The 12469-nt window shown below is 51.7% G+C and overlaps 1 protein-coding gene across 7 annotated transcripts in view; it reads right to left on the bottom strand.

Annotated features, from left to right (window-relative positions):
- PBX4 (PBX homeobox 4) overlaps nt 1–12469 on the bottom strand; it is a 59128-nt gene that overhangs the window by 4198 nt on the left and 42461 nt on the right. For all 7 annotated transcript variants that reach the window (XM_033200394.1, XM_033200388.1, XM_033200390.1 and 4 more), the window contains 3 exons: nt 4574–4821; nt 4097–4287; nt 3425–3560 (listed from right to left, as the gene is read on the bottom strand). In XM_033200394.1, the coding sequence (XP_033056285.1) occupies nt 3425–3560; nt 4097–4287; nt 4574–4821 (575 nt within the window). The remainder of the gene's footprint in view (nt 1–3424; nt 3561–4096; nt 4288–4573; nt 4822–12469) is intronic.

The raw sequence follows: 12469 nt of genomic DNA, 5'->3' as shown, positions 1-12469 counted from the left end.
GCACACCTGTAATCTTAGCTACTCAGGAGGCTGAGGCAGGAGAATCCCTTGAACCTGGGAGGCAGAGGTTGCAGTGAACCAAGTTTGCGCCACTGCAATCTAGCCTGGGCGACAGAGGGAGACTGTCTCAAAAAAAAAAAAAAAGAATTTTTTTTAGAGATAGGGTCCTGCTCTGTCGCCCAGGCTGGTCTCAAACTCCTGGGCTCTAGAGCTCCTCCCGCCCTGGCCTCCCAAAGTGCTGGGATTCCAGGCCCAGCCTCATATATTGTTCTGCCTCGTCCTCATGAGGACCTGGGAGGCAGCTGTTATCATCCCTGCTGTATGAAAGCAGAGGCAGGAGAAAAAGAAGCTGGTCCACCACCAAGGTGGAATCAGCCCAACTCTGACTGCAAACTGGCACTGGAGTCCCCCAGGGAGGGGCTTGTCACCTTTGGAGGCACTGCTGATGTTTGGGGTCCATCTGCTCTGTGGGAGCCGTCCTGGGCACTGCAGGGTGCTGAGCGGCATCCCTGGCCTCCACACACTGGGTGCCAGGAGCACCTCCCTCCTGCAGTCGTGACAACAAAAATGTCCCCTGGGCAGATTCACATGAGTGAGCACCCCAAGGCTAACGCCTTCCTACAGGCATGGAGACGTCCTCAGATGCCCACCCAGGGCCACATTTCAGTATCCCAAAGCAAGTAAAATAAACACATAGTGTAATAACAAACAGAAATGAAACAGCCAAGGGACAGCGGAGGATTGTGGATGACCTTTGCTACTTCAAACTTTTTTTTTTTTTTTTTTGAGACGGAGTCTCGTTCTTTCACCCAGGCTGGAGTGCAGTGGCGCGATCCCAGCTCACTGCAACCTCTGCCTCCCAGTTCAAGTTTTGCCTCAGCCTCCCCAGTAGCTGGGACTACAGGCACGCGCTACCAAGCCTGGCTAATTTTTGTACCTTTTTTTTTTTTTTTTTTGGAGACAGAGTCTCACTCTGTTACCCAGGCTGGAGTGTGGAGTGTAGTGGCACGATCTTAACTCACTGCAACCTCCGCCTCCCAGGTTCAAGTGATTCTCACTTGAATCACTGAGGCTACTGCCTCAGCCTCCTCAGTAGCTGGGATTATAGGCGTGTGCCACCAAGCCTGGCTAATTTTTGTATTTCCAGTAGGCACGGGGTTTCACCATGTTGGCCAGGCTAGTCTCGAACTCCTGACCTCAGGTGATTTGTCTGCCTTGGCCTCCAAAGTGCTGGGATTTCAGGCATGAGCCACCATGCCTGGCCAACATTTTTTAGTTTGGTGTACTTACATTATCCTTGCAATGTTAACTGTAAAAAGAAGGATCCCTGTCTGTGTGCTCTCTGTTCTAAAAATAGTGTCTGCCTACCCCTGGGGTGTGAGCAGCCTTCTCTGCATCCACATGGGAGGCCCCAGAGGCTCCATCCTGGTTGAAGCGGCCCTGGTTGTCCTCCAGACAATTGTTCCTTGGGGGCCAAATGTCTCACGCTTCTCCAGGGGCCTTGAAGACCCAGAGGTGCGGCCCCTTGCTCCAGCTCTGGCCTTTTTTCTGACACCACAGCAGATCCCGATGAGCAGAGTGAGATGTGACTATGACCTCAGGATGTTTTGCTGCCTGCGTGACCCCGAGGGGTTCCAATTGCTGTCTGTCACAGAGACTTGACTGGACTTAGTCTGAATTGGGGCAGAGCGTGATGGTGAAGGACTAGAAACTCAGCCCCTCCAACTACAAAGTAGGGAGGGCTGTGGTGACATGCAGCAAGCCATGCTGTGGGTCAGCGCCTGCCATTATTGCTGCCACAGAGGCTGTGGGGCTGTGCCTTTCCGGGTGGGAGGGCGGCACCCAAGGCCTGTTCCACACACTCATGTTGCTGCGGGGGTATGGCCTGGACCTGGCTTGCTGCTGTAGGCTGCCTGGACTTACTGTTCCCAAGCTAAAACCTTCAGAAATGTTTCTTAGCCTCTTGGTCTTAGTGTCTCCCTCCTTCATCCCCAGTTCCACAGAGGACACTGGTGGCTGCCTACCAGGCTATAGAGTCAGGGAGCTCACACTCCTACCACATCACCTCAGGGAGTTCATACTCCCTACCACATCACCTTAGGGACCTCACACTCCACAGCATCCCCCAGGGAACTTACACTCCACCTCAATCACCTCAGGGAGCTCACACTCCATCTGGATCCCTCAGGGAGCTCACACCCCCCTGTATCCCTCAGGGAGTTCACATTCCACCTGAATCACCTCAGGGAGCTCACACTCCATCTGTATCCCTCAGAGAGTTCACACTCTGTCTGTATCCCTCAGGGAGCTCACATTCCGTCTTTATCCCTCTGCATCCCTCAGGGAGCTCACACTCCATCTGTATCCCTCAGAGAGCTCACACTCTGTCTGTATCCCTCTGCATCCCTCAGGGAGCTCACACTCCATCTGTATCCCTCAGGGAGTTCACATTCCATCTGTAACCCCCAGGGAGCTCACACTCCATCTGTATCCCTCAGGGAGCTCACACCCTATCTGTATCCCTCAGAGAGCTTACACTCTGTCTGTATCCCTCAGGGAGCTCACACTGCATCTTTATCCCTCTGCATCCCTCAGGGAGCTCACACTCCATCTATATCCCTCAGAGAGCTCACACTCCATCTGTATCCCTCAGGGAGCTCACACTCCATCTGTAACCCTCAGGGAGCTCACATTCCATCTGTATCCCTCAGGGAGCTCACACCCCATCTGTGTCCCTTAGGGAGCTCACACCACATCTGTATCCCCCAGGCAGCTCATACTCCATCTGTATCCCTCAGGGAGTTCACACTCTGTCTGTAACCCTCAGGGAGCTCACACTCCACAGCATCACCTCTGGGACCTCACATTCCATCTGCATCCCTCAGGAAGTTCCCAGGTCTCTCTGTGGGTGCACTTGCACCCCTGCCTCACAGATGAAGGGGGAGAGTGCTAGAGTCTCACATTTGTAATGCAGAGCCTGAATCTGAGCCAGTCTGGCTGACTCACAGTAGGGAGACTTGGCTCCTATTCCACACTTTTTTTGTTTTTCAGAGACAGGGTCTCACTCTGTCATCCAGGCTGGAATGTAGTGACGCCATCATAGCTCACTGCAGCTTCAACCTCCTGGGCTCAAGTGATCCCCTCACCTCAGCATCCCAAGTTGCTGAGACCATAGGTACACATCACCAAGCCCAGCTAATTTTTAAAATTTTTTGTAGAGACATAGTGTCTCACTATGTTGCCCAGGCTGGTCTTGAACTCCTGGACTCAAGCGAACCTCCTACCTCATCCTCCCAAAGCGCTGGGATTCCAGCAGCCGTGCCTGGCCTCTGCACACATTTAGCAAACTTCCCTGGGTGTCCCCATGGGACCTAATCATCCACCCCTCCCAGGCGTGGGGAGGCATGGCAGGAGAGAACGTCACCTGGGAGACAGTGATGCCGCCCTTTCTGGCCAGCTCTTCTTTGGCTTCTTCGCTGGGGTAAGGGTTGTTCAAATGGGAGTAAAAATACTCATTCAGCACTTCCGTCGCCTGCTTGCTGAAATTCCGCCGCTTGCGCCTGCAAAAACAGCCAGCCTTACTCAGCGTTAATATGCTAGGACTCTAGTACCACCCCCACCTCTAGTTCTGAGTATGATTTTCCAGTAGTTCTGAAAACAGCAATCACTTGAGGTTAGGAGTTCGAGACCAGTCTGGTCAATATAGAGAAACCCCGTCTCTACTAAAAACACAAAAATTAGCCAGACATGGTGGCAGGTGCCTGTAATCCCAGCTACTCGGGAGGCTGAAGCAGGAGAATCGCTTGAACCCAAGAGGCGGAGTTTACAGTGAGCCGAGATCGCACCACTGCACTCCAGCCTGGGCACCAGCATGAGACTCAGTCTCAGATAAATAAATAAATAAAACCAAACCAAAATAAAAATAAATAAAAATGAAAACAGCAATACTTCGGGCCTTCCTCCCAAGAGGTTATGCGAGGCCTCCAACTGTGACTGCGGACACAGCCTCCAGGGCTGTCTTCAACCCAAGCCACGACTACTTCCCTCCAGTCCCTCAGAGCCGGCCCTTGAGGTCTCGGGTGCATGCGGCCCTGACCTGGCATCGAGCAGCCGCGAGCGCAGGGTCATCACCGCCTCACAGGTGCTCTGCTTCAATTGCATCTGGATGGCGCTGAACTTGCCGTGAATGGCGCTGACCATGCGCTCAATCTCCTTAGGGGAGACGGGCCTCATCCTGCTCTGCTCCTGGAGGAGGTTGGTGACGTGCGTGGTGAACTCACGACATGCCTGGGGTGGGAGCACAGACACACCGGCCTGTGACTAGGCAGCAGGGTGGCATGGGGCAGCAGGTTCCACAGTGGAGCGGCTGCCTGCCACCCCCTGTGGCCCACAAACCGGCGGGTGACTGTTAAGTAAATGGAAAGGGTTTTCAGTAAAAATTGGCCACCTCTGCAGTGACCAACTGCAGGGACTCCCTGTGCTGCGCCACGAAAGAAAGGTGGTTAGCGTTCCGTGTTTCGCTTTGACAAATGCGCATTCACATAACAGAAACTCTTCCATGCAGAAAGATCACCTGTTCATATTTCTCTAGCTCAGAGTGGTAAATCTGTCGGATCTGGGACAGCTTGGCCCTGTAGTCAGAGTGCTCAATGCTATTGTCATTTGGACAGCCACCTGGTGTTGCTGTGCCGGCCCCGGCCACCGCTCCTCCTCTTCCTCTCTTCTCGGGCCTGCACACGCCCTCGGCCAGCAGCATGTTATCCAGCCTCAGGAGCTGGGCGTCAGGGGGATCTTCGTCCTGAATGCCACAGATGCTTACCACTAGATAAGAGAGACGGGGACAAATCACAATTCCTTTTCTGGAGAGAAAACAAACCATGAGAACATGTGAGCACTGGCGTTATGTCAGAAGATTTTTGCATAGAACCCTTCGGGAGAAAGGAATACTCCACTTTATCACCAAATTAGATGATAGACACTGAGCACCCCGCTAAGACATAGGTCCAAGTGCCATCCTCAGAGCGCAGTCTGGGGAGGAATGGGGAGAGACAGGTCGCAGTTTGGCGTAGCCCATGAGGGCAAACCTTGGCCACAGCTGTGTGCACGCAGCAGGGCCAGGCAGGCGCCTATTACTGGGGACATCTGAACCCCTGAACCGAGTCTCCAGAAGTGCTGGGGAAGAGGGGGCGCCTGAGATGCTGCACACTGATAAAGGTAAGTGGCAGGCTGGCACCGGCAGCGTGGCTGGCCTGGGCCCAGGACTGTGCAGCTGTAGGCCTGTTGTGGCTGGTGGGTGGGGGGGTGTGTGTCGGGTGGGGGTGTGTTATAAAGCTAGAGAGGAAAAGCCTGATGAAGAAAGTGCCAGAAAAGATGAAATAACCCACTGAAAGATTTTAAGCAGAGAAACAAGATAAATACTGGACCCTACAATTTGGAAAAGCCATTCCAGCTCTGCAGAGAGGGGACCTGCACAGGGGCAGGGCTGGACTGCAGGAGAAGCAGTCAAGGGGCAGACCTCACAGCTATGGGGTCTGCAGGTCAGCTACAGGGCAGTCAGAGAACCCCCAGGATTCGAGCCCTGAGACACAGGTGTCAGAGAAGAGTCCAGGGTCATTCCCAGATTCTGCCATGGGCAGCACAGCCAATGGCGCCCCATTCTCCCAAGTAAAAAGCCTAGAGCTGCAGCTTGCGCAGGTGGGGCTGGGTGAAAAGGAGGCTTCAAGGCCAGGTACAGCGGTTCACGCCTGTAATCCTAGCACTTTGGGAGCTGAGGCGGGCGGATCACTTGAGGTCAGGAGTTTGAGAACAGCGTGGCCAACATGGTGAAACCATGTCTCTACTAAAAATACAAAAATTAGCCAAGCGTGGTTGTGCCTGCCTGTAATACCAGCTACTTGGGAGGCTGAGGCAGGAGAATTGCTTGAACCCGGGAGGCAGAGGATGCAGTGAGCTGAGATCTTGCCAGTGTCAGTGCACGCTGGCCTGGAGGACAGAGAGACCCGGTCTCAAAAAAAAAAAAAAAAAAGTGTTATCTTAGAATCAGGCTTTTTTTTTTTTTTTTTTTTTTTTGAGATGGAATATCGTTCTGTCACCCAGGCTGGAGTGCAATGGTGTGATCTCCGCTCACTGCAACCTCCGCCTCCCAGGTTCAAGCGATTCTCCTGCCTCAGCCTCCCGAGTAGCTGGGACTACAGGTGCATGCCACCACGCCTGGCTAACTTTCGTATTTTTAGTAGAGACAAGGTTTCACTATGTTGGCCAGGCTGGTCTCAAACTCCTGACCTGATGATCCGCCTGCCTTGGCCTCCCAAAGTGCTGGGATTACAAGCGTGAGCCACTGCACCTGGCCTGTTTCTAAAATTTCTATCACCACGTCTATGAAAAATCATTACCAGGAATGAGGGCATCAGGATACATCCCCTTGGGAGGCTGAACTGTATCGGAGTGGATATTCCTCAGACTGCTTTTGTGAGTATCACTCAATTTTGGCTCTGTCTCTTCATAGACACCCTCCTTTGCCTCCACGTACTTATTTAAGCAGACACTTCAGGCTATACTTGGTGCTGGCTCCCTGCAGCCTGTGGCCACTGTGGCCCTTGGCCTCAGAGCTTCAGAAAACACCCCCTCTCCCCGAGTGCCAGGCTGAACTGCAGGTTCCCGCTACCTCATACTCAAGGCCCCTCACCACCAGCTCACTCAGTCTCTTTGGGCTACACCGAGGCTCTTTCTGAAATGGCTAAAGGAAAAGTGTCCTTTTTATCGGCTGGCAGTCAACCTTCCAGTTTGGAGGCCCAATTCCCCCCCCCTTTTTTCTTTTTTAAGACAGAGTCGGCCGGGCGCGGTGGCTCAAGCCTGTAATCCCAGCACTTTGGGAGGCTGAGACGGGCGGATCACGAGGTCAGGAGATCAAGACCATCCTGGCTAACATGGTGAAACCCCGTCTCTACTAAAAAATACAAAAAAACTAGCCCGGCGAGGTGGCGGGCACCTGTAGTCCCAGCTACTCGGGAGGCTGAGGCAGGAGAATGGCATAAACTCGTGAGGCGGAGCTTGCAGTGAGCCAGGATCCGACCACTGCACTCCAGCCTGGGCCACAGAGCAAAACTCCATCTCAAAAAAAAAAAAAGAAAAAAAAAAAAAAGAGTCACTCTCTGTTGCCCAAGCTCAGGGGCAGTGGTGCGATCTCAGCTCATTGCAGCCTCCACCTCCTGGGCTCAAGCAATTCTCCTACCTCAGCCTCCCAAGTAGCTGGGATTACAAGCATGCACCACCACACCTGGCTAATTTTTGTTTTTTTGTCTTTTCTTTCAAGAGAATTAAATCGTTTATTGATTATAACTTCTTTTTTTTTTTTTTTTTTGAGACAGAGTCTCGCTCTGTCGCCCAGGCTGGAGTGCAGTGGCCGGATCTCAGCTCACTGCAAGCTCCGCCTCCTGGGTTTACGCCATTCTCCTGCCTCAGCCTCCCGAGTAGCTGGGCCTACAGGCGCCCGCCACCTCCCCCGGCTAGTTTTTTTTTTTGTATTTTTTAGTAGAGACGGGGTTTCACCATGTTAGCCAGTATGGTCTCGATCTCCTGACCTCGTGATCCGCCCGTCTCGGCCTCCCAAAGTGCTGGGATTACAGGCTTGAGCCACCGCGCCCGGCCTTATTAATTATAACTTCTATATTTTTAGTAGAGATGGGATTTCACCATGATGAACAGGCTGGTATCGAACTCCTGACTTCAGGTGATCCGCCCACCTCGGCCTCCCAAAGTGCTGGGATTACAGGCGTGAGTCCCCACGCCTAGCCTGGAGACCCAATTTTCTAACAATCTTACTTTATCTTCAAGAAGCTCCACCATCTTGGCTAACACGGTGAAACCCCGTCTCTACTAAAAATACAAAAAGAATTAGCCAGGCGTGGTGGCGGGCACCTGTAGTCCCAGCTACTTGGGAGGCTGAGGCAGGAGAATGGCATGCACCTGGAAGCGGAGTTTACAGTGAGCCAAGATTGCACCACTGTACTCCAGTCTGGGCGACAGAGCAAGACTCTGTCTCAAAAAAAAAAGAAGCTCCAGCCGTCTGTTTTAATTCCTCCCACTGCCAGCACCCCATGAGCAAGGAGGGCCCACTTGGAATGATGCTCATGAGGTGCTGTGCCCACAACTTGGGTCTTACAGATATGGGTGACAGTCACAGCAAGTGGACACCCTCGGAGAGCCAGGTAAAGGCTGCTCCCAGAATTAGCCTGTGTTTGCCTATACCTCGTAATGATGCTCCCCTCTCCTCCTAATCTCTCCTGGCTCAAAACAGACAATGGCTGTCCTCTCGGTGGTCTCTCTGTTTTCAAATCCTATTAATTTTGCCTCAACAATCAACTTTCCACTTACCCCTCCCTGGGCCCCCTACTGTGCTAACCCTCTCCTGCCCTTTGTGACCTGCGGAGGAAAGTCTCTCCCCTCCCATCCCTCATGCACACCTGCAGGCCGACCCTCTTCAAACACATCATGCCGCTCTTTTGTTCAAAAGAAACCCAGTCTCTAACATTCTTCTGGACCTGCCTTTGGAACTGTTCCCTCTCGGAGCCTTGCACAGCCTCTGACAAGCACAGATGTCCCACATGCCCCTGAATCTTGTTCAGCAGCTCCTTCCTGAGCACCCGTGGAGGTCCTGGCCAGTTGTCATTCATGGGCGGAGGATACACAGGACCCAGTCCCTGCACACAGGAACCCCGGCATGCTCTGACAGCTGGGGCAAGGAAAGCCACCTCCACATGTTCCATTACAGGCCCAGTTGAAATAGGGAAAGGAGCATAGTCAATGTTGGCACATGCAGCTTAATGAGAGTGTGTGTTCATGTGGGTGTGAAATGCAGGGCTGCCGCAGAATATGTGGCATTCTTTCATTCATTCATTTATGTCTTTAGGGGCCAGGCAAGGGGGCTTATGTCTATAATCCCAGCACTTTGGGAGGCTGAGGTGGTAGGATTGCTTGACCTCTGGAGTTTGAGACCAGCCTGGGCAACATGGTGAGATCGTGTTTCTAAAAAACAATTTTTTTTTTCTTGAGACGAAGTCTCGCTCTGTTGCCAGGCTGGAGTGCAGTGGCACGATCTTGGCTCACTGCAACCTCCGACTCCCTGGTTTAAGTGATTCTCCTGCCTCAGCCTCCCAAGTAGCTGGGATTACAGGCACGTGCCACCATGCCCAGCTAATTTTTGTATATTTAGTAGAGACGGGTTTTCACCACGTTGGCCAGGATGGTCTCGATCTCCTGACCTCGTGATCTGCGCACCTTGGCCTCCCAAAGTGCAGGCACCACACTAAATGTTGAGGATTTTTATTGTATTTATTATTTTTGGGGTCTGTCTTTGTTGCCTAGGGTGGAATATAGTAGCATCATCATAGCTTTCTGTAACCTCGACCTCCTGGGGTCAAGCAATCCCCCTGCCTCAGCTTCCTGAGTAGTTGGAACTATACACATGACACCACACCTGGCTTTTTTTATTTTTGTAGAGATGGGGGTCTCACTATGTTGCCCAGGCTGGTCTCAAACTCCTGGCCTCAAGCGAGCCTTCACCTTGGTCTCCCAAAGTGCTGGGATTATAGATGTGAGCCACCACACCTGGCCTGAGGAGTGTAAAAAAATATAACAAAATCCACAGGGCTTACTGTCCTCCAATTAAAACTCTCAAATTATAGTGAGAGGCTGAGGCAGGTGAATCACCTGAGGTCAAAAGTTCAAGACCAGCCTGGCCAACATGGTGAAACCCCATCTCTACTAAAAATACAAAAATTAGCTGAGCATGGTGATACACGCCTGTAATCCCAGCTACTCGGGAGACTGAGGTTGCAGTGGGCCAAGATCACGCCACTGCACTCCAACCTGGGCAACAGAGCAAGACTCCATGTTAAAACAAGAACAAAAACAAAACAAAAAAGCTCTCAAATTAAAGTGAGAACACCTGTGCCTTTCCAATTACTCTTCAAGGGGTATGCATTGTACAGCACTTCTGGAGAAGAGTTTTGAGATACTGGTTAACCTTGAAAAAGTGCATAATCTTTAATCTCCAAATTCCCATTCTGTACCTAGAATTTATCCTATGGGGTACTGACACCTACAAACAAAGATGTATTTACAGGAGGCACAGTGTTTGTAATCGTGGGGAACCAGAAGGGTGCAGATGTGCATGACTTTGGGCACAGACAGCATACCTGTCACCCTCGGGCCCTGTGGTGTCACCTGTGAGTCTCTTGAGGGTGCCATTATGAGGCAATCAGATGTGATAAGCCTTTTTTTTCTTTTTTTTTTTTTGAGACAGAGTCTCACTCTGTCGCCCAGGCTGGAGTGCAGTGGCGCAATCTCGGCTCACTGCAAGCTCCGCCTTCCGGGTTCACGCTATTCACCTGCCTCAGCCTCCCCAGTAGCTGGGACTACAGGTACCTGCCACCATGCCTGGCTAATTTTTTGGTATTTTTAGTAGAGATGGGGTTTCACCGTGTTAGCCAGGACGGTCTCGATCTCCTGACCTCGTGATCCGCCCACCTTGGCCTCCCAAAGTGCTGGGATTACAGGTGTGAGCCACTGTGCCCGGCCACCTTCTTTCTTCCTTTTTTTTTTTTTTGAGACGGAGTCTCGCTCTGTCGCCGGGCTGGAGTGCAGTGGCCGGATCTCAGCTCACTGCAAGCTCCGCCTCCCGGGTTCACGCCATTCTCCTGCCTCAGCCTCTGGAGTAGCTGGGACTACAGGCGCCTGCCACCTTGCCCGGCTAGTTTTTTTTTTTTTTTTTTTTTTTTGTATTTTTTAGTAGAGATGGGGTTTCACCGTGTTAGCCAGGATGGTCTCGATCTCCTGACCTCGTGATCCACCCGTCTCAGCCTCCCAAAGTGCTGGGATTACAGGCTTGAGCCACCGCGCCCGGCTACCTTATTTCTTTAAGATTACACATTTTTGGCTGGGCTTGGTGGCTCATGCCTGTAATCCCAGCACTTTGGGAGGCGGGGGGATCTTGAGGTCAAGAGGTCGAGACCATCCTGGCCAACATGGTGAAACCTGGTCTCTACTAAAAATACAAAAATTAGCTGGGCGTGGTGGCATGCGTCTGTAGTCCTCACTACTTGGGAGGCTGAGGCAGGAGAATCGCTTGGACCTGTGAGGCAGAGGTTGCAGTGAGCTGAGATTGTGCCACTGCACTCCAGCCTGGCGACAGAGGGAGCCTCCATCTAAAAAAATAATAATAATTAAAAAAAAAAAAATCCGGGCGCGGTGGCTTCTCTATTCACATGGGGAAACAGACCTGAAACAAAGACGGTGAAACCCCGTCTGTACTAAAAATACAAAAAAATTAGCCGGGCGTGGTGGTGGGCACCTGTAATCCCAGCTACTCGGGAGGCTGAGGCAGGAGAATGGCGTGAACCCGGGAGCGGAGCTTGCAGTGAGCCAAGATTGCGCCACTGCACTCCAGCCTGGGCGACAGAGTGAGACTCCATCTCAAAAACAAACAAACAAAAAGATTATGCATTTTTGAGGCCAGGTGCGGTAGCTCATGCCTGTAATTCCAGCACTTTGGGAGGCCGAGGCAGGTGGATCATTTGAAGCCAGGAGTTTGAGACTAGCCTGGCCAACACGGTGAAAACCCATCTCTACTAAAAAAAAATAAAAATACAAATAAAATTAGGTGGGTGTGATGGCGCATGTCTGTAATCTCAGCTACTTGGGAGGCTGAGGCAGGAGAACTGCCTGAACCCAGGAGGTGGAGGTTGCAGTGAGCTGAGATCTCCAGCCTGGGCAACAGAGTGAGACTCCGTCTCAAAAAAAGAAAAAAAAGTATGCATTTTTGCTATATATGTATTATGAGCAAAAGCAAAACTTAAAAAGCTAAGTTACCAAGGAGAACCGCTGTGCCTTAGTCGCCACCATCAGTCCATGCTGGGGACATCTGCCCTGCCAGCTGCCGCTTGGGTGGCGCCTACAACAGCTCCCTCAGCACCGTGCCTTTGTGCTCCCCATACACTGCTGCTAGCCTAATTATGGTCATTAGACATGCGTTACCATCAATTACAGCAAGCTCAGTTCCGGTGACTGTTCCAGAGCTTCTCAGCTGTGCTCCTCAGCTCCCCCAGGGCCCTTGACTGGCAGGCAGGGAGGCTGGAGGTACCAGAAGCTCGGTTCAGGGATACCATCTGTTAGAGGCATTCACATGGGGAAACAGACCTGAAACAAAGGCACCCCCCTCCTCAAACTGCCAGATTTCCTTCTGTTCCCAACTTACTGTATGTGACAGAAACCCCAGTAAATCAAACAATGACATAAAATAAAATCGGGATTATGTTTTTCTAAGAAACAATATGGCAATGCTGTGAGCCGAATGTTTGTGTTACCTCCAAATTCACATGTTGAAGCCCTAAGTCTCAACATGACTATTTGGAGGTGGGGCTTTTAGGAGGTGACTAAGGTTAAATGAGGTCATAAGGATATAGCCCTGATC

Source organism: Trachypithecus francoisi, unplaced genomic scaffold (genome assembly GCF_009764315.1).
Source record: "Trachypithecus francoisi isolate TF-2019V2 unplaced genomic scaffold, Tfra_2.0 Lachesis_group5, whole genome shotgun sequence".
Classification (NCBI taxonomy): domain Eukaryota; kingdom Metazoa; phylum Chordata; class Mammalia; order Primates; family Cercopithecidae; genus Trachypithecus; species Trachypithecus francoisi.
This window is presented reverse-complemented; position numbering and strand designations above follow the sequence as displayed.